At 36.4% G+C, this 24,793-nt stretch overlaps 3 protein-coding genes across 3 annotated transcripts; all 3 read left to right on the forward strand.

Annotated features, from left to right (window-relative positions):
- The first annotated feature begins 1,393 nt into the window (after window positions 1-1,393).
- Window positions 1,394-2,857, forward strand: LOC133304318 (uncharacterized). Its single transcript, XM_061504329.1, has 4 exons — window positions 1,394-1,599; window positions 1,748-1,949; window positions 2,019-2,347; window positions 2,509-2,857. The coding sequence occupies exons 1-4, from the start codon at window positions 1,394-1,396 to the stop codon at window positions 2,855-2,857; spliced, it is 1,086 nt and encodes a 361-aa protein (XP_061360313.1).
- A 2,045-nt stretch (window positions 2,858-4,902) lies between these two features.
- On the forward strand, window positions 4,903-13,585 carry LOC133304331 (uncharacterized). The gene is made up of 5 exons (XM_061504346.1): window positions 4,903-5,063; window positions 5,935-6,091; window positions 12,844-12,894; window positions 13,003-13,095; window positions 13,526-13,585. Exons 1-5 carry the CDS (start codon window positions 4,903-4,905, stop codon window positions 13,583-13,585), a joined length of 522 nt encoding a protein of 173 aa, XP_061360330.1.
- Window positions 13,586-15,020: 1,435 nt separating this feature from the next.
- On the forward strand, window positions 15,021-19,281 carry LOC133304319 (condensin complex subunit 2-like). Its single transcript, XM_061504330.1, has 13 exons — window positions 15,021-15,293; window positions 15,393-15,494; window positions 15,884-16,001; window positions 16,419-16,486; window positions 16,571-16,631; window positions 16,715-16,917; window positions 16,967-17,296; window positions 17,408-17,552; window positions 17,642-17,904; window positions 18,143-18,170; window positions 18,286-18,434; window positions 18,630-18,740; window positions 19,063-19,281. Exons 1-13 carry the CDS (start codon window positions 15,021-15,023, stop codon window positions 19,279-19,281), a joined length of 2,070 nt encoding a protein of 689 aa, XP_061360314.1.
- Window positions 19,282-24,793: the final 5,512 nt, after the last annotated feature.

Raw genomic sequence — 24,793 nt, forward strand, 5'->3', positions numbered from 1 at the left:
GCTAGTGTGTGTTGTTACCAAAAGATGCTGAAATGAGGGTCGAGAAATTGGACATGGAGACAGTAGATAAGGAGTTCAATCTGGTTATTGGAGGTGTGAAGGAGTCAAACAAAGGCAATATGGGTGTGTCTTACTTGGATAAGGTGCTTGGCTTGAATGGTGATGGGAATGTTTCCGAAAATGAATAGGAGGATGTTGTTATGCCTGAAGAGATTGTGGAGAAGAAGTAGAGGATCCACTTTGTCCTACATACGTGTTCTCTAGAAAGCAACATCAGGAGAATTGTAAGAAGGGGAGTAACGAACTCATCATTAAATTGATGGGGAAGAAAATGGCTCCCAGATTTCTTATGGCTTGTTTGCTAAGACTCTGGAAGCTGTTGGGGTTTTTTGAGTCAATTGATTTTGATAATGGTCATATACTTATCCAATTTAAGGAAGAGTGAGATTATGTTTATGTCCTGCATGAAGGACCATGGGTCGTGGTAGACCGTTATGTCATAATGCAGCGATGGAGACCCTTCTTTGATACTTTCAATAAGGAGGTGAATAAGCTTGCAGTATGGTTACGTATTCCAGGTCTACCAACCGAATTCTACACGGCCTAACATCTGCGGCAAATTAGGAATATGCTAGGAAAGACGCTAAAGGTTAACAAAACCTCTTTGAGGATAATGAAGTGTGTTGAGGGGGAGATCACAAACAAAGCTAGGTTCGCCCACAATTGTGTGGGGGTGGATTTGAGGAAAAGCTTTGTATCGCGATGCAAACTTCGGAATTTCTTTCAGAAGGAGTTTGTATACCTTAATGTAGGGTATGTAGGGCTCCATCTCATCTGTTTTGCTTGTAGTCGTTATGGTCACCATAAGGATGCTTGCAATGGGGGTCTTAATTACTATAAGGAGGCTCCATGCAAGGAAATTAGTATCATGGTGGCTCAGGGAAAGAGGCTGGAGGAATACTTGCAGAACATTAAGGGTTCAGTGAAGGAAACTTTCTTAGAGAAGGAGAAGGACATGAATATTACTCAGGTTTTTGGAGCTTGGATGGTAGTGAAGAGAAAGACAAAGAATAGGAGAACATTCTCAGGGTCGGGTTACATGAAAAAGACAATAGCAAAGGGTGCTCTGGCAACGGGGAAAGCCCAGGGAGGTGGGGGAAATCCCAAAGGTAGTATAGAGGATGGTGTCATGGCTTAGAGTGAGGACAAGGGGTCAGGTTTGCAGGATCATAGGTCCCAGGGATCACGGGTGCATAGAGATCATAACAAGAGGAACGTTCAGAAGTTGACTTTGAAAAGGAAATCGGGTGTCAATCAGAAAAGAGGAAATTCCTCGGTATATGTCTATCTAGGCGTAGGCAAGCGAGGGCTTGTTAAGGCAAGAGCGGAACCTATGGATAGAAGTGCCATGAAAAGTAATACCCAGATCGATGATAAGATGACTGAAAAGGGAAAAACTGCTATGTGTAGCATGCAAAGGGTGATTGCTGGCAGAAAAGGCATCACGAATACCTCTAAAAATATTGAGAAAGAAAGCAGCATGGAAGGAACTTCTCATCATGAGAATAATCATATGGATGCTGCGAAATTTATGCGCAGGTTTGCGCAATTCAATACAGAAGTGGCCCGCTTGGCCGACGAAGTCGTTCTGAATGGGCCTATCTGGCTACAACATTAGGACCATGTGTCCTAGTCCCCTTTATTATTTTTGTCTATTTCCCATGAATATTTGCTCTTGGAACTGTAGGGGCGCTAATAAGAGAGGCTTTACCTTATTTATTAAGTATATGTGCAAGAAGTATAAGATTAAAATCTTGATACTCACAGAGGTGCGTATTAGTGGAGTTCAGGCAGATAGGAAAATTAAAAATATAGGTTTTGATGGTTATCTCAAACAGGATGTTGTGGGTTTTTCTGGGGGAATTTGGGTGTTGTGGGATAATATAGAGGTAGACATTTCTGTTCTAGCAGTCCACTGCCAATTTGTTCATGTGAATATTTCTTAATTATCGAAGAAGGTTGAGAAGGTAGCGATTTTTGTTTATGGTAGCCCTAGAAGAATTGCTAGGAGGCTTCTGTGGGAGGAGCTATTTAACTTGAGCCTTGGTGTTAACAAACCTTGGCTGGTAATGGGGGATTTTAATGCTATTTGTAACCCTTTTGAGAAGAAAGGTGGTAATGCAGCTTGTCTAGGAAGCATGAGAGAATTTAACGAATGTTTGTCCAAGTGCAATATTTCGGACATTGATTTCAAGGGTCCCTCCTTCACTTGGAAAAGAGGCCAACTTTTAGAGCGGTTAGATAAAGTGGCAATCAATGCTGAGTGGATGGAAAATGTTCAGGAGAGGTATGCTTTCCATCTTTCATTTTTTAGTTCAGATCATAGACCAATTCTTCTATGGGAAAGTTCCCACCGTGGAAAAAGAAACCAGAATCGACCATTTCGCTTACTTGCGGCTTGGTTAACTTGTGATGGATCAACGATTTGGTAAACAACTGCTAGAGTAGGGATGTGTCATGGAAAGTAGCTAGTCATCATTTTCAAGAGGAAGCTGAGGTTTGGCACAAGCAAGTCTTTAGAGAGAACATTCGTCGAAAATTTCGTCTTCATGCTCGCATTGTGGGCATTGACGAGGAGCTGCGAAATTATCCAAGTGAATCTCTAGAGATACTTCAACGCAATCTTTGGGAAGAGTTGAATAAGATATACAGTCAAGAGGAGTTGTTCTGGTTCCAGCGTTCCAGGAGTCAGTGGCTGGTGGGGGGTGATCGCAATACTAAGTTCTACCATGCTTCTACAGTTGGCCGACAGAGGCATAACATAATTCTCACGCTCAAAGATAAGAGTGACAACTAGGTAGAGGATCCTATTACGCTTAAAGACATGGTGAATGGTTTCTTTAGAAAGTTGTATACAGACGATGGGTTGCCTTTCCAACCCTTCCCGCTCCCAGGCAGATTTCCCAGGGTTCACAATGTCTCCTTTTCCACTATGCATCATTCTCCTAGCAGTGAAGAGATTAGGGATGTTATTTTTATCATGGATGAGTTCAAATTGCCTTGCCCAGACGGGCTGAATGCCTTATTGTTCCACTCTCAGTGGACCTCTGTGGGAAGCTTAGTTGTCAGACTAATTAAGGAGGTCTTCAATGATCCTTTAAAATTAAGGGACATTAATAAATCCTTAATCTGTCTTATTCCAAAGGAAGAGAATCATGATTCTATCACGAAGCTTCGTCCCATTAGTTTATGTAATGTAATTTATAAAGCCATTACGAAGATTGTTGCCAACTGTAATGTCTGTCCGCTTCAAGAATCAATGACTATCCCCACAAACTAACACGAGACTTTTCGGCATACTTTATCACCACTCACACACTTCCTGGAAAAACTTTCCATGAGGTCACCCATCCCATAATTACTCCAAGTTAAGCACGCTTAACTATGAAGTTCTTCCATTCTAGGCTACCAAAAAGTAGATGCATCTTATTAGTCTAGGTAATACCAATTAATTCTTATAAGCTATCCCTAACTGTAGAGTCCTATACATGTACAATCTTTGAAATCCTTCTCTTTTGGGTGTGTATTCGATTCATTCATGTACCCTCCACCGGAAGCCTGCTAGGAGCTGCTTCTTGCCCGTGCCTCTTTGTACCGGCGATCACTCCCCACCCTCGTCAGCCACCAAGAAGTTACACCAATATACTTAAGCCCCATTTAGGTTATCTTATTATGCCTAACCAATGTAGCTTCATTAAGGGGAGACATAGCAGTGATAATATCATCATTGCTCAAGAAATAATGCATTCAATGAAACTTAAAAAAGGTAGAGTTGGGTGGATGGTCAAAAAAGTGGATTTAGAGAAGGTCCATCATAGAGTCAATTGGAGGTTTCTTTGTTCAACTTTGGAGGACATTGGTCTTCATTAGCAGACCGTGGAATTAATTTTAAAAAGTTGATAATTTAGATAATGTACGATTCTCACTTAAGTTGATTAGCATAGGTAAATAAGCATGTAATTGATGTTTGAGTTTTTAATTTAAAATTTGAAATATAAAAATAAATCAATATATTATTTAAATATATGATATATTTTATTGCTTAAGTTAAATTAAATCTGTTATAATTTTTAAAGGCCGTGTCATACTAATCACTTATGTTGTACCAATACTGACACAGAATACGAAATATGACACGATACGACCTCTAACACGTTAATTTTAAAAAATAGATTTCGACGTATTAAGACAAGTTTTAATATTAAATAATATTTTTAATTTATATAATATATATTATATTTAATATTCAATAATTTGTAAAAAATAAAATTAAACTGATGATACTCATCAATTTTACAAAAAAATCTAAGATATAAATATATATTATTATAGTTTCAAATTAAAAATATCTTATATACATCATTGAAATTTATTCTGTATTTACTTTTAATTTTTATTATATTAATTTAATAAAATAACAATCAATATATATTTTTTGATATATAATGAAATTTTAAATATTATAAATCTCGAAATACAGGAGTATCAAGAAATGTGCGAGAACTTCGGTGGTTTCAACTTTCAAGTTCTCCTTTTATAGGAGTCAGGAGATGTTCAATTTTGCAAGTAATAAGAGAGAAGAATGATGGGACTCACCTTATAAAAAAAAATGGTGCTAAAATCGAAAGGAGAGCAATTTGGCAGCAAGAAGAAGTACGAGCAATTTGGCAGCAAAAAAGAAGAAGTATTTTTTTGCCTTTCTTTAAATTTCGATGCGCTCATCACGTAAAGCTTGGCTTTTATTACAAGTTACAACTTTTTTAGTTCTGTAACACGAGAAGCAACGGAGAAGCTAGAAAAAAAAGGTTTTTTTTCTTTTTTTGAAGTGATTCCATTTCCTTCATGGACGAAGTGATCACAGTAGCAGATGTCACGTCAAGCATGCACACAACAACAACAACAACAACAACGACAGCACCTTCTTTGCTTCCTTCTAACCTTCCTCTCTTCTCCGCTTTCCTCTCTTTCGCTCTCGCTCAGTTTCTCAAGATCTTCACCACCTGGTGCGTCTTACTCGCCCACTTTTTCAACTTGTTACATTTCTCTTTATCTTTGATCGCTTAATTTCTTCGTTTACCGCTCAATTTGAACTTTGAATTCTGCGTGATTCATCTTCTCGTTACGTGAATTGGAGCTCAGTTACTTATTGTAGAATCATTGATTTTCTCGTCGATTAGATCAGAGCGTTGTAATAAGGAGCGTGTTTGACATTTTTAGTATCCAGCTTGTTACATGCTTTTTTGGGTGCTTGTATTGGAAGTACTTAGGTTTTTTATCATCAATGTATACTTTAATTTGGTAAAAAATTTAGTGAGATTCGGGTTTTAGGGTTTGAAATTTAAGGTCCAGCTTTTTGGGAACGAATCTCTGGGCCAATCCCCATCAGTGTATGCTGACTAGACGTGCTTCAATTTTTTTAGAATTTCCTTTCTGGCTTATTGGCATTGAACAAACTTTTGTACATTAAAAAGAATTAATAATAATTAAGAAAAGAGACACTAGTAATAATTCTTTTACTATTTTCTGAGGGAGATTGTGGATGTGTCGTATGCTGTTGTTTTGAAGAATCAAGTTTTTGTTTTACCATTTATTGATTTGGACTTTTGGTGGAAAAACAATGATAGATGTGGTGATTTAAGCTGTTAGTTGTTTATAACATGAAATGAACTCTAAAAATCTTATTTGGTTCATGTTGTATGCATATGTTTTACTGACATTTCATCATCAGGGCAATGATTTTTTTTTTGAGGGTGGGGGTTTAAATACCTAATATGCATTTTTGTCTCTAAAACTGAACAATTTGGTAGTACAGACCCATATGCGACTGGAAATACGTGCTTAATTTTTTCCAAAACCTTCCTCCTAGATACTCAGGTATAAGGAAAAGAGATGGGACTCTAAAAGGATGCTTGATTCTGGTGGAATGCCTTCATCACATTCTGCAACAGTGTCAGCTCTGGCTGTGGCCATAGGTTTCCAAGAAGGGATGGGATCACCCGCTTTTGCTGTTGCAGTTGTCTTGGCATGTATTGTATGTATTTCATTTGTGATAAAATATTAGTGCTCTGTTCCTTGATTAGCCTTGACTTGCAATTTCTTTCACTTTCACCCATGTTGTATTCATGCTTTTTATTTTTCGATTTTTGGTTTTGATATTTCTGGAATATATTCTTATTGTTCTTCGCTTTCTTACATGTTTGGTCTGAGTAAGTTTTATTTACTAATTAACTTGGACCTTATATGTTAAGAAGCCATAATATATTCCGGTATTAGGATCAAGATTAACAATGGCCTATGTTAGATATAATATAATTATGTCAAAGATATAATAAAACATGTAACTTAACCCAACAATTTAAGCTTTTGAGAAATTTAGTTTATGATATGGTATAAGAGCCTCCATGATCAAATGATCTAGATTTTGATCCTAGCTGCCTCAATTCTTGTGACAAAGAAAAAGTTGAATTTTAGCACGAGGTAGGCGTGCTGTGCATTGTCCAAGCTACAAGCCCAATACAAAAAAATGGCTCTTGCATGAGAGGGTATGTTAGATATAATATAAATGTGTTAAAGATATAATGAAAGCTTTTGTGTGCCTTCACCCAACATCTTAAACTTTTGAGAAAGTAGATTCATTACAGCCTACATAATTTGGAATTAGGAAGAGAATGTTACAGAAATATAAAAATCATTAAAAAGATCTTCACTTAATAACTTAAGCTTTTTTTTTTTTTGATAACATTAAGGGGCGAAGCCCCAAACAAAAACAAACAAACAACCAGAAACAAAAAATAACTATCCAGGGTCTATATCCCTACAAGAGGAGATTCCCTAAAGATCGTGATCAAATAACTGAGCAAGGTGAAACGACATAATTCTATGACTCCAGAATCCAGTATCTTTGTGAAGAGCAGACTTGGCTAACCAATCTGCACAGGAATTAGCTTCTCTTGGAATATGAGAAAGCGTTACCTCCCAATCCTGACCGATGAGTGCTTGTATCTTAGCCACTATACGAGGCTGACAAGCTGCATTGCAATCAGCAAGCAAAGAGAATACTTCAGAAGCATCTCCTTCTAGTTCCACCTTCTTAAATCCCAGTTGCCAAACCAATTCCAGACCTTTTAGAGTTCCCCAAAGCTCCGCCATTAAAGGAGTGCAAGCACCAATATGGTACTCAAAGCCTCCCAACCAAGAGCCATCATCAGATCTGATAATCCCACCACAAGCAGCCACCTCAGTATTCCTTTCAACTGCCCCATCAATATTAATCTTCACCCAATTTAGCCTTGGAGGTTTCCATAAACTCATACGAGTTGGATGAATGCTAGTAGTAGCCATAGCCTTCCTACCCATGCAGTTACGAACTTCCTCTATATACATAGCAATTATGTGTGTTCCATGGGTTGATGCTTGAAGTTAGTATCATGGACACTTTTGTTCCTCCATCCCCAAATGAACCAGCAAGAGATAAAAAAGACATCACGCCAATCATCTGAATTACTTTGATTCCAAGCTTTTGAGATATTATTTTCAACCCAATCTCTAAGATCCAAGCTGTAGAATAAGCTTTGCCGATTAGCTGAAACCAGAGAATTCCAAACACTTCTAGCATGCTTACAATCTCTTAGAACATGGAGATTTGTTTCCAACTCACCAGGACACATTTTACAATGACCAGATTCCCCACTCCATCTAGATGTGAGGTCTTTAGTAAGAAGGCAGCCATGCATTATGATCCACATACAAGATTTAACACATTGAGGCCCATGCCATTTCCATATGGTAGTCCAAGAATTTTACAACGGCATGAGAGGGAAACCAAGCATGTTATAATACGCGGTTTTAACTAAAGAGCAGCCAACCTTTTGATTTCTCCAAATAATGCGGTCATTTCCATCCGATGCGCTAGGAATGAGAGCAGCTTGGATCCTTGCAACAGCTTGATCATTGAGATATTGACGAATATAGGGAAAGTTCCATTGACCAGTATTGCTGTTCACGAAGGCACTAACAGGGAGATTCAACTCCAAACCTGTTGGAGTACGAGTAGCCAGAGAGGCAAGACACTCAGTTAAACCCAACCAATTGTCTGTCCAAAATAATGCATCATTACCGTCTCCAATCTCCCATTGCATTGCTTGAAGAAAAGATGGCCAAACACTACACAGATTTTTCCAGAAGTATGAGTCATATGCTTTATGATTTACTTCCCTCCGAAGATCCAAACCTCTCTTATATTTACTTGTTACAACTCGAACCCACAACGAATCGGGCGAAGTAAGAATCGTCCATGCAAGCTTATGAAAGAAAGCCATATTTTGGACACGAAGGTTAATCACCCCTAAGCCACCCATGCTCTTAGGATTGCAAATATTATCCCATGCAACCAAATGAGATCTCCTTTGACCATTTTTATCACCCCAAATAAAGGCACGCTGCAACTTCTCTATTTCATCACAAATGGCTACAGGAAGCAGACTGTGTTGCATTTGAAATATAGGAGTTGCTGAAATAACGGAGTTGGAAAGAGTAATTCGACCGGCAAAAGATAAGACCTGGTTACTCCAACCAGATAACTTGTGCCTAATTCTTGCAACAACATCAGCATAATGGTCTTTGGTTACTCGACCATGTTTCATCATGGACCCAAGATATCTCCCTATATTGTGAGTTTGCTTGAAGCCACACACATTTGTGATATCATCTGCAATGTGAGCATCTGTATTTTTTGAGAAAAAAATACTAGATTTCGGAATACTAACCTTTAGGCCAGACATTGAACTAAAAGTCTCCAAGCAATCCACTATAACTTTGATTTGATCTAGAGAAGCTTCTGCAAACAGCATCAAATCATCAGCAAACATCAGATGGGCTATCTTAGGACCTTTTGATCCCACGGAAATTGGTTTCCATCTCTTATTGTCAACCGCATCTTGAATGAGATGAGACAATTTTTCCATGGCTAGAACAAAAATGTAGGGAGATAAAGGATCACCCTGACGAACTCCTCTTGAAGGAAGGAAGTCACCTGCAATGGCTCCATTCCAAAGTACTGAGACCTTATCAAAGTTGATACAATTCATGATAATATTTGTGAACCAGTGTGGGATTTGAATTTCATCCAAAACTTTACGAACAAACTCCTAATTTAACATATCATAAGCCTTTTCCAAGTCGATTTTAATTGCCATGAAACATTTTCTTCCTCTCATTCTACGCATTGAATGGATCAGCTCTTGGGTGATGATGATGTTGTCCTGGATATGTCGTTTAGGAACAAAACTAGCTTGGAAGGGAGACACCATCTCTTCCATTAGGGGCTTCAGTCTGTTAACCAGAATTTTACTGAGGATTTTATAAATGACATTGCACAAAGAGATTGGTCTGAGCTGCTTAGCACTTTCAGGTCTCTTTACTTTTGGAATGAGGACCAGAAGAGTCGAGTTCACAAGGTGAATCAGATTGGGATTCTGAAACATCATGTTAACATCCTTAATAACATTAGTCTTAATAAGACTCCAATTCTTATGAAAAAAGGCAGCTGGAAAACCATCTTCCCCTGGAGCTTTTGACCCATTGATACTAAAAATAACTTTTGAAATTTCGTCATCCGAAAGATTACGAGTCAGATTAGATAGCAGATCATCGTGCAGAAGGGGCCAAGTAGTCTTTGTTTTCACCCAATCACGATTAAGGACTTCCTCACTAAACAAGTTACTATAGAAATCTGTTACCAATTGATGAAGTTGTCTAGCTTCCTTCACCCAAATCCCATCAGAATTTTTTAACTCAAGGATCCTATTCGAACTTCTTCGAGTAGCTGTTTTAATGTGATAGAATTTGGTGTTTCTATCCCCATCATTTATCCATTTCACCCTGGCTTTTTGAAACAATAAGATCTCCTCTTGTATGAGAACCGCATCAAGGTCCTTCCTAACCTCCTTTTCTCTAGATTAGAGAGATAAGTTGGTATGATAATCAACATGATTCTGAATTTCTGCAATACTATGCAATAATAGGTTAGTCTTCATGTTGAAAATGTTGCCAAAGACTACCTTGTTCCATCTTTTTAAATTTGGAGTCAGATCATGCAGATTCGTTCTAGTGTCTTTCACAACATTCCAGCTCCTAGCCAGAAACTGAGTAAAGTTATAATGCTCCATCCAAGCAATCTCAAAGCGAAAGGGACGATTTTTCCAACCTGTGTCCAAGTTAGTCAAGTAGACCAAAATGGGACTATGATCAGAATAAATCTGTGGAAGTACCTTAACGCCAGCATCAGTAAAGGTAGTCTTCCAACTTGCATTAGCACAGGCTCGGTCCAGCCTCTTAAAAACACGATCAAGATGAAGAAACTTCGGACCCTTCCATGTAAACCAAGGACCCGATCCTCCAAGATCCAACAGCTTGCAATTATGAAGAACATTTGCAAAATTGGAACATCTGTTTAAGTTAACTCTACAACCACCTTCCTTCTCATCACGATTTGCTATTTCATTAAAATCCCCAGCCTGGACTGGACACCTCTTACCCGTGCTTGAAGAAGGAGCCGCATGCATAGTAGGAACCGTTGAATTAGTCCTAGGGGTATCTTTGGACTTTTTGGATTTAGTCCATATTTTCTAAGGAATTTCAAACTGAGGGGCCCCCATATGAGGAGTAACAGAATTAATTATTTGATTATGATCCTCCTCATTAATAGGTCTAGCTATTAAGATTGCAAACCGTGATTGCGTAATTTCCTCCTTATCACCATGATTATCGCTGGTCATAACTCCCTTATTACCATGATTACCATGATTATCGCTGGTCATAACTCTCTTATCACCATGATTATCTCCATGATTATCGCTGGTCATAACTCCCTTATCATTATTCCTTTGTAACGTTTTTGAACCAGCGCCTGGCTGGACTGCACCGGCCGTCTGAGGAGGTTGCCGGCTCCTGCGTTGACGGTTAACAACCATCCAAGGTCCCAATCCTTTGCTTCGATGGAATTCTGAGTTGCCAGGTTCCTCTTGATGAATTTGATCGTCATTATGAATATCGGATGAACTGCGTTGCTTTGGAGCAGCTGAACAATTCTCGGTGCTATGTCCATATTTTCCACAACCAAAACAAATGAGCCCTAATCCTTCATACTCAATTTGTTTGGTAAATCCTTCCAGCACATAATCACCCTTTAATGGCTGAGATAGGTCCAGTTCCACACATATTCTTGCAAACCGTCCTCTTACATGAGCATTTGTATTGCTGTCTACCTTGATCATCTTGCCTAACCAGTTTCCAATCCTTCTAAAAAAAGCTTCATCATAGAATTCAATGGGAATATCCGGTAGACGAATCCAGGCAGCAATCTTAGCAATTCCAGCACTATTAGGTCTGAAAGTTGGTTCCCACTTCCTCAACGATAAATAATGACCCAAAACAATCCATGGACCACCGTTCAACGCAAAATTGAGATCATCCTTCTCACTAAACTGGACTAGGAAAAAGTCATTACCAATATCAGTGACATTGATTTTGCCTTTTCTAGCCCATAAGACATTTATTTTTTTCTTCATAAACTCCACCCCAATTTTCTTCCCAAGGAGTTTAACAATCAGAGCTTTCTCCCAAGGTTTCCTCATTCTCTTCCTTGCTCTTTTGGTGCAACTAAAATAAGTACGCCCATCATCTTCCTCCCACATCTTAATTCCTCCATGGTTGACATCCTCTTCCTCAGCAGGTTCCTCCCCATCCAAGTCTTCCTCAGCAGACGCCTCTCCTTCCCATTCATCATCTTCTCCATTATGACGCATCAGAATTTCCCTCCAGGTTGAACGTTGGCCATTCTCATCTTCCATCCAACCTTCATGTCTAGGTATCATAGATACATCATTTGAAAACTGATCTCCCTCACCTTTATTCCTCTTATTACTTCTTTGAAGAATGTCAAGTTCTTCACTTGATTTGCCAGGATTCTTCCCATGATCACATTTCTCTCTCTCACTCATCGCTCAATCTCTATCCAAGGTATAACTTAAGCTTTTAGGTTGAATTGGTTTTTACATGGTATCAGAGCCTCCGTGACCAAGTGGTTACGAGTTCGATTCTCACTGCCCTATTATCCACCCTTCAAGTCCAATAGACTCTTGTGTAAGGGGCCGTGTTAGAGAAATATAAAAATCATTAAAAAGACCTTCACTTAACAAATTAAGCTTTTACATGTATGAATTTTATTTCATGTGCGATGAATTTCCGCATTTTTGAAACCTTGGATGTTGTGATTCCAAATTATTTTGTAATCTCTAAAAAAAAAAACTCCTCTAGTAGATTTAGAATTTCATATCCTTTGGAAACAACTACGCTAGCAGATTCAGCATTTCCATTATGATCGTCATGGTGCTTCCATTGATGGAGTATTAAAGAATGCATTATATCTGTGTTTGATTTTTTTTATTTTTTTTTAAATATTCGTAGGTTGTAGTCTAAGAAAGTTTTGAGTTTTTATGTTTATAAAACCTTTTTGTGTCATGTAAACCACGTACACATTGGAAGATGCTACAGTATGCTGATTATAATTTTCTTCATAATTATTTCTGTAGAAGAAATTGATAAGGAATTTTTTGACTAATCAGTCATTATTCTTTATCTTTGGTATTATTATCTGGTTAAGATAATATTCATTTAGAGCTTGGGAATATAAGTGTCTTTTCTGGTCTGGGTTTTTTATCGGGTTGATATTTTTGTGCTTATTATAATGGAGTGGGATGATCAGTTTTTGTGTAACTTTTATAGGTAATGTATGATGCCTCAGGAGTTAGATTTCATGCAGGTCGGCAAGCAGAAGTAAGTTCTTTTACTTAATCGTAGTGTTATTGTCTTGCTTTACATTTTGCTCTTAATTTTTATATATACATACACATTTCAAATGTTGCTTTCTGTCATGTATTGCAGTTGCTTAATCAAATTGTGTGCGAACTACCTCCAGAACATCCTTTATCCAATGTCAGACCTCTGCGTGATTCACTCGGTCATACTCCACTTCAGGTGCATTGTGCTCTTTGCAGTGCTTACTGTCGTTCCTGTGCTTCCTTGTTATGGTAGATGTCTGCTATTTACACTTTTCTGTGTGGTGACCAGCAGCATCCTTCAATTTTCATTAACAAGTAATATCTGTTGTTTGGAGTATATTTCTCCACAACCTCTTGTCATGTGCCAGTGTGTGGCCGAACCCCATAATAGCTGGCCTTAGCTTTCAAAATCTAATTGCTAAAATAATTATTTAGTGACATAGTTGCTATGCATCATTGGTCCATTAGTACCTTAATAACTCATGTTTGGTGCATTAGGATATGAGAATTGCATTGTGAGAACCATTACTTTGTCCGAAACTTTAGAGTCCTCTGTTTCTGACTCTGTTCAATACATTTTTTAACCATTATGCAAGTCTCAGTGACTGCCATTTTCTGTTGTATAGGTTTTTGCCGGTGGCTTATTGGGATGCATTATAGCGTTTTTGATGAGGAAATCCAATTAAGATGCCATGTGATGTGACTTATACTAGTTCTCTACCTTGTCACAAATATCGGTGCATGACCGACAAGATTGAGAGCATCATGGAAAGGTCATAAAAGGTTGCTGTTGTTGCAAGCATGCAAGCGTGTGAAGAGTAAAATGCGTGGAGGGTTTACCATGGTGCCGGGAGATCCTGCGTCCTGACTTTGGACTTTCAGAATTCCCTTGTACTCATTAATTGATCTGTCTGCTAAATCTGGCTTAATTGATTATTGAACACAGTTTGAGAAACGTTGGCCATTCTTTGATTTATTAATTTCCGCTTATTGTTGGAAATTGAAAGGCGCTTTGAGGTTGCATTTTATGTTAAAGTGCAAAATTTATGTTTGAGAAACGATGCCTTCTAACTTTAACGGTAGATCAAAATTTATGTTTCTGCACAGATATGGCCTGTCATGTCTTTTTTTATGATCACATGCTTAAGAAGGGGTCACGAGCTTTTTTTTTTTTACTCAGATGAACACAATATTAATTATACTTTTTGAGATAGTGAATGTTGATTTTCATCCGTTGGTTCAGATTTCCTAGCTATTCAAATTCAAGAGGTGGTAAAATAAAAAATGTTCATATTACCAAAAAGGTCTATATTCCAGAGGTGAGAATACGTCTTAGGGTGTTTGGTACAGGAGAATTTTTTTTTAATCAAGTAAATATAATTATTAGAAAAATGGTAGAAAAGTAAGTTTGGTAAGAAAATTTTAAATAAGGTGTTTGATTGATCAAAATATTACTGGAGAAATTAAGTTAAATTATGTGAGTTTATGTTTGGTTGAAAGTAAAATATAGATGAGAAAATTGGTATTAATGATGAAAATAACCTTTATTTAAATTTTTTAATGTTACAAAGACGATGGGAGTAGTTGAGCGTTACTTTGCTCAGTATTAAAACGGGATAGTTTTGTCAATCCCTTTAATCCACTTTTTGCCATTTAGCTATGCTTATTGAAATACCACATTCAAAGTGGTCAAATGGCACAGAAGTTTTCTTGCTTTTTTGCACACTTTTGGCAATGGCTAGGCAACCGTGTTTCATGGATATATTTGTAGTTCTTTTCTACCAAATGAAGACAACTCACAATACCACTTATGAATGATCGGGAAAATTTGCATATAACCTGAACCAAACAGCCCTTTATAGTAGTTTTTTGAGAAAATTTATCAAGTTACGTGTTTGTCGTTGGAATTTGAAATATGATACATTGATACTCTCCCGTGTCAAATGATGCAACATGAAATCATATTGCTCTCTCTCTCTCTCTCTCTTCACGAATTCAAATTACAAAAAAAAAAATGGCGGGAAATTAGGCCGTTTTGTTACTATATTTCATTAATTCAACTGCATGAACCCAAAGAGAAACCAAAACCTCATCCCAGAATCAAACCTCACTTGTACTTCCATGGCGGAAACCTTAAGCCCTAATCGGACAACGGGTCAGAAACCGAGGCTTCCCATATCCGCTCGTATCCTATCTCCTACGAGCCCTTTCTTTGTGGGCTCCAACGACGACCAACATGAACGCGCCCAGGCCCGTGCAGCCCGTGCCATCGCCCTTCGCCGCAAGTCCCATGCTGTAAACTTGCAGTCCCAACGCTCCGATTCGGATCCCTATCTCAACAGGCACCAGATTCTTGACTTGTTCCACAACTGCATAAGGCTAGCCCGCGAAAATGTGATTTCATATGCTAGTTCATCAATTTTTATTTTCTTCACTTTTTCTTACTATTTATAGCTTTTATTCTGACATGAAGTTTGTTTTATTTGTGTGCAGAAAATTAATCAGAAAAACACGTGGGAGTTGCAGTTGATTGATCACCTTACTGATATTATTAGGGCTGAAGAAGATAATGACGTGGATACTAATTTTCAAATGGTAAGTCGTGCTTACTACTTGATAGTTTGGTTTCAAATGTTGTTCAAAAATTTCAGTTCGTTTTCGTTCCAAATCAACGTTGATTTTGAGAATGGTATGAAAATATTATCATCTTTCCGCAGGCACTGGTTGGTTTTATGGGTTCGGATGTGTTGAATTGTGCTTCTTTTTTATTTTATTTTATGTTTTGTTGTTTGGGGGGAATCTGAATCCACATAAATATTGACACTCTCCAGTCTCAACCACTAGATTTCCAGAATTAAATTTTTGTTTATAATTACGCAGGACTTACAAGGTAAATGTATAATGAATCAGACATCTGTGACACTAAAAGCAAATTTATGTATGTATATATATATGTCACATTTATTGATTCTTTATTTGGGCAGGCAAGCTGCACTCTTGAAGCTGGAGTCAAAATTTATTCAGTAAGGGTGGATTCGGTGCACTCGGAGGCATATAAAGTCCTTGCTGGGATGAATAGAGCAGGACAAGAAACTGACGAAGGTAACAATAATTACCTTCTTGTCAAGCTTAGAATGAACTTTTTTTTTTCGCTTCATAGCAATTGTTTCGTCATTTGGTTTGTGGATGGGTGCTATGAGGAATTGAGGATTGATTTTCTTCCTTAATTGTATAACAAGTTATCTTATATTCGTCTCTGAATTCTGAATGACTGCAATAAGCATTCTGCAGTAAATTTACAGTTGGTATTTTAACATTTTATTCTTTACTAGTTCTAATGTATGGGGATTTATTTTCTTCCTTAACTGTGCAACAAGTCATCTAATTCTTCTTAATATTTGGTATCTTATGAATGTCACCGAATTCTGAATGGCTTCAATGTGCTCTCTGCAGTACATTTACTGTTGGTATTTTAACATTTTATTCTTTACTAGTTTTAATGTTGTGTCATAATGTCAGACACTACTCTGGAGTGTGTTAATGCGGAAGGTGGACAAGAAGAAAACAGGAAAGGTATAGACAAAAAGGTTAGTCCTTGGATCTCTGGAATGGACTGGACTGAATAATCAAACTTTTTTTCTCAGTTGTAAGAGGTGTGTTTGTTCATGCAGTTGTCACCTTTGTCAACATTGGAATCTTCTTTTGAGGTTCTTAATGTAAAGAAGTTCGATGGTGATAACAAATCTCATTTGATTTCTGTTACCTGTTTGGGGTGTGGGATTGAGATAGTGCTGACAATCTATTTGTTTTTTCAGTTGCATTTACTGTGGATCCCCTCTATCGCCAGACATCAGCACAATTTGATGAAGGCGGAGCCAAAGGTCTTTTGATGAATAACCTCGGTGTATATGGTGGATGTAGGGTGCTCTTTGATTCACTAGAAGTGCCTGGGAAGTGCATATCCAGTCCAAATGAACATGATATTTCAGATACAATTAATCTTTCTTTTGCCAGAGGTGTGTTGCTTTTTGAAATGTCTGACAAAAATGTTGTCACATTACAAATAGAAACATTTAATATGGACCTGGGACTTGCTTATCTTCTGTATAGATTGTATTGAACAGATGGTATTGAACATTCATATGAAGGATGAAATCTCTCCAACTCTCAGGGTGATAGTAAATCAATTTGACAATGATAACAGAAGGCCTTCTGATTGTCAATTTTCGAGCCAGAAGGCAGCTGAAGAGTTTGATGCAGCTATTGCTTGTGGAATTGGGGCTGAAAGAGAAGAATATGATAACTACCAGCCATGGAACGATGATCATGATAACGTACCATTTGTTACTGAAGTGAGCTCCATTGATGCATACCCAAGTTTTCCAAGTTACCCTCAGGTTTTGTAATTTTTCAGCCCTAGAACGTCCATTCCTGTCTTGGAAGATATTTTAGAAGATATTTTTTTGCTATTATTTTATGTGATTGATTGACCTTTAATTACATTGCAGGAAAGAGAACCTTTTCCTCCCCAAGACCTAGATATGGATGAAATATTTGAAAATGTCGATGGGTATTTATTTTTTAGTCTGGGTTTTAAGTCAAAGAAAAATGCATGGGCAGGTCCTGATCATTGGAAGTATCGAACAACTAAAGGTGGGTTGTAGGAGGCCATTTAGGGATTGTAATGGTTATATGGATTTTGGGATTTCAGTGTGTTAATCAATTTAGAATCTGTTTTTTAGGCTCTAAGTCAGAGGTTTATTGTACTTCTGAAGATGGGTCGACCCTGAAAACTAGGCATCCAAGGACTAAGAGACATATGGAAGTTGATTTAGATTTCACAAATTTTCTTGAGAAAAAAATGACTGATATCTTTTCTCCTCCCAAGAATCCCAAATTGTTACTGCTCCCTGAAAATAGATCACCTTGCGTTACAAAACTTCCAGAGGACTGCCACTATGAGCCAGAGGATCTTGTCAAGTTATTTCTTTTGCCTAATGTAAAGGTATTTTCTTTAAGATATAGAAATTAGTTTCAAATATCTTTATCCGAGTTCCGGAGTAATATTTATTTGCTTCTCCATGTTAGTTAAAATCTTGATTGATTATTACGTTTTTATGATTTTTTTTCCATCAAAACGTTTTTATCAATATTCCAAGCGCTTTTATGTTTTTACGATTTTTTTACGATTCTCGTTTTTAACTACCTTGTGTTTCTCTTATGCTTGCTATTTTTTTTTTCAGTGTCTTGGGAGGAGGGCAAGAAAGTTAGGTAAATTGTGATCCAAATAATTCTTTTATCCTTTGTATCCTGCAATTCTTTGTCTGTCAATATGGAGAACATTTTTTATGTTTTCATTTATCACTAGATTGCATTTAAAATTTAGGTGTATTTGCAGATGGATCAAGAGAACAATGCAATGACCATGAATCATTCCGTTCCTGGGATAATGAAAGTGTTTGTGATGGCGAGTATGATGGTGATGTACATAGTGACATGGATGGCTCTAGCACACTTATTTCTCAGCCTTGTCAAGTGGGTTTAAGACTTTTTATTAATAATTTACACTCTCTCTTCATAAATGATTATCTTAGGTATCATACATGCTGATGAAAGGATAATATCTTTCATCATACATTTATTCCTTTATCATTAATTTTAATTTCAACACAGTTTTGCCAAAAATTATTGTAGTTTGAACTTCAGTATGATTATTTCCAAATAACACAGATCAATAAAATAGAAGTCCAGTATGACAAAACATCCAAACAAGTCGATGTTCAGGCACTGAAAATTACTCTTTGGGACCATATTCAAGAATCTGTTCAAGTTCCTTTTCAGGTATACTAAGGTTTCTTCATTTCTTAAAAAGGCTCTGTCTGGTACTCTATATTCCATGTCTAGTTATAAACTTTCACAAGTATCATTCCCTTTCTAGCCTTCCCTCACGAAAATAGGTTGCTTTCTGCAATATGTTCCTTTCATGACATGCTTTCTAGCCTTCCCTCCACATTCTTCTGTATGACTCTTGCATTGCTAATGCTGTTTGTTTTTGCCTTACTGTTCTATATCCGTGGTTAATCAATTTTATTTTTTGCTGAGGTTGAGTGGTAGGTTCTAATTCTTGCATCTAATATTTTTTTGACCCTTTTTCATTTTAAAGGGTCAAAAAGAAATGATATCTTTCAGGTATATATTGGCCAACTTTCCTAGTGAATGCAATGCTGCTGCAACTGTTAGTGACGTCTCTCCTCATTTGTGCTTCATATGCCTATTGCATTTGGCTAATGAGAAAGGGCTGAGCATCCAAAGCTGCCCCAACTTAGATGATCTTGGCATATGCCTTTCAGACGTTGGTGCCACTCAAAGTGTAACAGTATAGATACTTCTTCACTCAACGATATCTTTACTTCAGGAAATAGTAAATATTTTGGTAAGTTTTTATGTGCAGTTCTCTTGCTTGCTCTGATGCTTTTATATGTTTGCAGAAAAGACTAGATTTTCTCCCTTACTTTTGTCCATAGGCAAGACCTCATCGGTGAACTACTGAACCATTTTTAGGTTATAGATAAATATAAGATTAATGTGGTCCTTACAAATAACCTCCAGGTAGCCTATTTCTAGAACGATATCACATGCTTTGAACCCGTAATAACAGGTATAGAAGCATCTGCTGTAGATCTATTTAGCACTATCTGTTAGTTCATATTCCCTGTTAACGCTCTCAATATTAAGTGAGAATTATGAATTTGATTCCCCATCTTCAAAGTTATATTAATAATAATGAAACGAAAGACTTAAAAAAAAAAATTTTGTTAAAAGAATGTAAATGAGGGTTAGCGTAATTAGTAAGATGAAATTGCGTCGACTCAAGGGTCCAGTTCAATTCCTATTGATGAATCATCAGATTGTTACTTGAATTTTCAAATTATTCCTTTCCAGTTAGAGCCCTTACATCAGATCAGGGTATAAATCCTTAAACCTTTTTCAGTAGGCTCTGAATCCACTTGTTAAATCAAGAGCAGGATATGCAATTAATAGCAGCTTGGATACCACATTTTTTTTTTGGGTACAACATTGTCGGGGATCACTATTAATGAGCTAAGTTACACCAACCATAGCAATTAGGCCCACCAAAACATTAAAGCATTGGGTTCATGAGTCTATCTACTTCATTTAGTCCATTATCAACTAACGTGAGACTCCATCACACTTGAACTTGAAAATCTCATCAATTTCGTGAAACTTATCATTAGTATGCTCCCCCTTCCTTTGAGTATCCCAAGGCCAAAGTACTCAACTCGATTCCTAGCCAAATACTTAGTTAGTTCGAGCCACTCTGATACAACTGTTAGACGGATTCAGGAGGAGCCCATGACGGGACATTGCCATCAATGGACTAAGCTGAACTAACCACAATAAGTAGGTCTAATACCATGTCTCAAACTAAAACTTTAAGACATTGAATTCATGATTGTATCCACTTATATCCTACCAATTAATGAGAGATTCTATCACACTTGAAAATCTAAACAAATATGATACATCTTTATGTTGCATTCCCGTGCCATGTGACTCATGTGAGTACTGATACAAACTTCGCAGTTCACGTTTCTTTTTTTATCTATATTTGTCGATATTATATTAATAAAGACAAATTTTCCACTTTAGATTATTCTGTTAGGGAGATATTATTATTAATTATTTGTTTAATAATTTAAGAAAGCATGATTTTTTTAAATATATTGTAGTAATTATTTAAAAATTTAAAGATAAACATAAAAAATATAAAATTATAAATGTTTTTCATTCTTCATTATAGTTGTTTTTTAATACTTTTTAATTTTTTTGTTATATATTATTGTAATTAAATGTAATATTATTTATTTTATCGTTAATAAAAATGCGCATAAACAAGCATTTAAGGCCGATTAATATGTCAATAACTATATTTATATTTATACAGTTATAAAGGAATTTTTTTTATTTGGTATAAATCCCTTGGTTTTTAAAATTCACTTGAGTCATGAGTCATGAGTCATGACTATCTGTGGAGTAGAGTTAGATGGGATTCACAAAGGAGTTGACTGTTTGTTACTTGTTTTTAAAAATTAATAATAACAATAATAATAATAATTATTATTATTGATTCAAATATAAATATAAAAACTAAATACCCTTTACTCAATTAAAGTTGTCTTTAAACACTTTAATTTTTCGCCTTGCGGTTATAATTTACTTTATGTATCCTTTATTATTTTTATTTTTTATCTAAAAAAACTTATTGACAGAAGGTCAACGTATGAGTTATTATAAAGGGAATTCCTCACCTGGTCATAAGTTTTTCAAAGTACCATTAATATTTCAGTAAACTTTAATCAAAAGATAAAAAATTAAGTATTCGTCACGTTGCAACTAATTTGAAATTCTTCAGCTTGTCAACTGGTAATTACAATTTTTCTTTTAAATTTAATTGTTGTGCGAATAGTTTTCATGATTGTTTAACAATATGCTGTAATATTATTCACTGAGTTTGACATTTCATTGTTTAATAATAGCATAAAATTAAATTATTTTACTTTAAGTAAAACTTTGTTGTTACAATGAACTCTTGATCATTAAATTTTTTTTTTGTAATCTTAATTGAAAAATGATTGTACCAGTTTTTTTTTTTCAATAGAAAAATCGTTGCAATCAAATTTTTTTTTTTGGGTAAATATTCATGCCAAAAAGAATGGCTACCTATAAAAAATTGATGAATATTCTGTTGGGTTTGCTCTTTTACTAAAGCCCAAATGGGTTATTAGTATGAGAAGAGCCCAAGGAACCTAGAGCCCAATGAGCTAGGGTTTCTTGGAACCCATATAAATAGTACCTCTTAAGTCATCAGCCTCCAAGGTCTTTTTTGTGAGAAAGAGGCAAGCTCTGAATCTAATCAGTGCCCACACACTTCCCCTTCCTCCTCGAGAGATAGTTTGGAAGATCTGCCACAGTCCAGCTTCAAGGAGGTTGTTCGTGCTGCGGCGCTAAGGTGAGCTGTTCATGAAGAGGAATCCTACAAGGGAAGATTCTACACGACACCTGCGCACCGAGAGGTAATTGTGAAACAAGGATGATTCGGTAAGCATACCAATGTACTAGGTCCTAAACCGCTTCCGCATAAATCTAAGATTTCCTTCAATTGGTATCAGAGCCTTGGCTGTACATTGGTATGTGAATCTAGTTTCACTATTCATGTAATTAGTTTTGCTTCTTGAAATGTGGCACCTAGGGTTCTAGGATTATGGTATGAATCTAGCATGTGTATTTTATAATTCATTTTCATAAAAGTTTAAATTTTAATCGGTAAAAATGCTTTAATCCATGGTTAGGATCTCTCGTGTATTTCTCGATTTGTAACAAGGAGGCTAATCCCATATGATTAGGTTTCCTCCTTGCTGTTTTCATTTATTTTCGAAATTTTTGTGTATTTTTCCAATATTTTGTAAAAGTTCAAGATCGAGAAACCGCGAGTAAGATGCGCAGTCAGTACTGTCGAAGACTTTTCGAGGTCTTCCCGATCTCGGAATCAGGAGATCTATATATGGTTGGAAAGAGGACGGAAAGACGAACGCAACGGTGGGTGGATCACCGCCATCGGAGACTCCACGCTCCACCACGCGCCTCCACAAGAGGCTGAGAGTGGCCGCCACTCTCCAGAAAATAATGGGAGAGTGAGGGAGTGTCCGGCCACCTTTTTGGGTGGTTCCGGCGGCGGTGCACTCGTCTCTACGCCGTCCTTCCCCTGGAGTTTCAGCCTGATTTGACTTCGGGTGACGGCGCGACAGACCTGACGGCTAGGGTTCCTCTTTCGCGTCCTAGGGTTTCTCGCCAAAGGATTGGGTCTTTGGGCTTTTGGGTCCATGAAACCCTAAAGGGGCTTGAGACAGATACTATGGGCTAGGCGAAAGTTGAATTCCAAAGTTGTATTATTTTATTTTATTTTATTTTATTTTCTTTAAAATAGGAAGGCCATGGATTAAAGTAATTATGATTTATTATTTAATGCTTTTATTGATTGGTATAAATTATATGATAGATAACATGCTTTATTGCGATAACATGCCATATAGAATAGGTGGTGCCATATTGTTGCATAACTTGTATGATTGCATGAGCATAATAGCTATTATGTCTTCAGCGACTAGTATGATAGTTATTATAGGATTATTTTGATTTTAAATCATCCTAAGAAATTAATTAATAATTATTATGATTTTTATTAAAAATCTAGATTAATAATTGAATTAATTAATTTTGGATTATTAACATCAAGACAAATAATCGTTATGGAAATTATTTTGATTTCAAATTATCCTCATAAATGATAATTATTATGATTGTTGCAATCTAGATTAATAATTAAGTCAGCTATTTGGATGATTTAAATCTAGAAAAATAATTAGAGAAAATTTCTTGAGAGAATTCTTTTATTTTGCGAGTAATTTGTGGGTTTTTCTGAAATGGTCATGGAATAACACACGCTGCATACAACATTCATGTATCATGATTGTTTGGAGCACACGCTGACGTAAAGTGACCGGATTTCAGGACCTTAATACTTTCAAAATTATGTTAAGCTTAGTGCACGTTTATCGGCGCTCTTTCTTATATAGTTTTTGAAATCAAACAAAGGATACTCTCAATTAAATAATTCTTGGAAATTAGAAAATGTTGCTTATGTTGAATGGAAGGAGATTTAAATTAAGAGATTAATTTAACCTTCAAGCGCATTATAGGACCATTAATAAAATAATCATGTGAAGTCCCATCGAATAAGCATGATTGGATTTTATTAGATTGGACTTAAATATCTATGGGAGGAGATTTAAATTAAGAAATTAATTTAACCTCCAGGCGCATTGTGGGCCTATCAATAAAATAATCATGTGAGGCCCCAACGGATAAGCATGATTGGATTTTATTGGGCCTTAATAATTTCAAAATTTTAAAGTATTGTACGTCCCATCGTCGATAATACTAAGTTATTAAAGATAATTTTGAAATTAAACAATGAATTCGACTGGGCTTATGAAAATTCTCAAACAAAAATGTTGAATGGGTGAAGGTTTTAAAAATTAATTAATTTTAAAACCTGCGGGCTCCATTTGTGAGTTTATTAGTGAAATGGTTATCGCTGAAGCCCCATCGGATAAGGATAATCAGATTTCACTAGATTAAATCTTAATAATTTCAAAATTTTAGTAAAGTATTGTACGGCCCATCGTCGGCAATGCTTAGACACTAAGGATAATTTTGAAATTAAACAATGGTTAATTACATTCAACTTTGGTAAAATTGTTAACCCTCCCATCGAGGCTCTGGCAATGGCACTGAAGGCTCAAATAACAATTTTGGTTTTTACAAGTGACTTGCCCATCGTAAGCCTTGTAAAGATAAACTGAAGGATTGTTAACAATAAACAAGAGTAGTTATGAGAATTTACTTGCATTTCGTTTGTTTATTGCATTCGTCTGTAATTGTGTGCTTTATATGTTTTTCAGAAAATATCTTAGAAATGATTTTGAGTCGAAAACCTTTAGATGGTACCAACTATGAATAAGTGAAAAGCAAATATTTGATATTGTCCTAAAACATGGAAGCTAAAATTTGTCCTGACAATGTGAGGGCCATAGCAACCTGCAGAGAAAGCGTTTAAGGAAACTAAGATGCATTTCTCAGATTGAGAAAGGGCAGATATGGTAGTTCGTTGCTATATTATTGTCAGTCTTTCCAAATACTTGCAGAAGCAAGTGTACATGATTAAGAGTGGAGTAAAAATGCTTCAGACTCTTAATGACATGTTTGCTGCGTCTAGCAGCTCTGCTAGACAGAATGCAGTCGGTGCAGGTTTT

This window comes from Gastrolobium bilobum, unplaced genomic scaffold (genome assembly GCF_033153095.1).
Source record: "Gastrolobium bilobum isolate Gb01-03AN ecotype WA unplaced genomic scaffold, APGP_CSIRO_Gbil_v1 utg17219, whole genome shotgun sequence".
Classification (NCBI taxonomy): Eukaryota; Viridiplantae; Streptophyta; class Magnoliopsida; order Fabales; family Fabaceae; genus Gastrolobium; species Gastrolobium bilobum.

Coding starts and splice junctions, on each gene's coding strand:
- LOC133304318 (XM_061504329.1), top strand. CDS start 1,394: ATGGATAGAAGTGCCATGAAAAGTAATACCCAGATCGATGATAAGATG. Junction 1,600..1,747: donor GCTGCGAAATTTATGCGCAG/GTTTGCGCAATT, acceptor TTGGAACTGTAG/GGGCGCTAATAAGAGAGGCT. Junction 2,348..2,508: donor ATGGAAAATGTTCAGGAGAG/GTATGCTTTCCA, acceptor CTGCTAGAGTAG/GGATGTGTCATGGAAAGTAG.
- LOC133304331 (XM_061504346.1), top strand. CDS start 4,903: ATGGACGAAGTGATCACAGTAGCAGATGTCACGTCAAGCATGCACACA. Junction 5,064..5,934: donor CTCAAGATCTTCACCACCTG/GTGCGTCTTACT, acceptor CTAGATACTCAG/GTATAAGGAAAAGAGATGGG. Junction 6,092..12,843: donor CAGTTGTCTTGGCATGTATT/GTATGTATTTCA, acceptor TAACTTTTATAG/GTAATGTATGATGCCTCAGG.
- LOC133304319 (XM_061504330.1), top strand. CDS start 15,021: ATGGCGGAAACCTTAAGCCCTAATCGGACAACGGGTCAGAAACCGAGG. Junction 16,487..16,570: donor GGAAAGGTATAGACAAAAAG/GTTAGTCCTTGG, acceptor TTGTTCATGCAG/TTGTCACCTTTGTCAACATT. Junction 17,553..17,641: donor GAAGTATCGAACAACTAAAG/GTGGGTTGTAGG, acceptor TCTGTTTTTTAG/GCTCTAAGTCAGAGGTTTAT.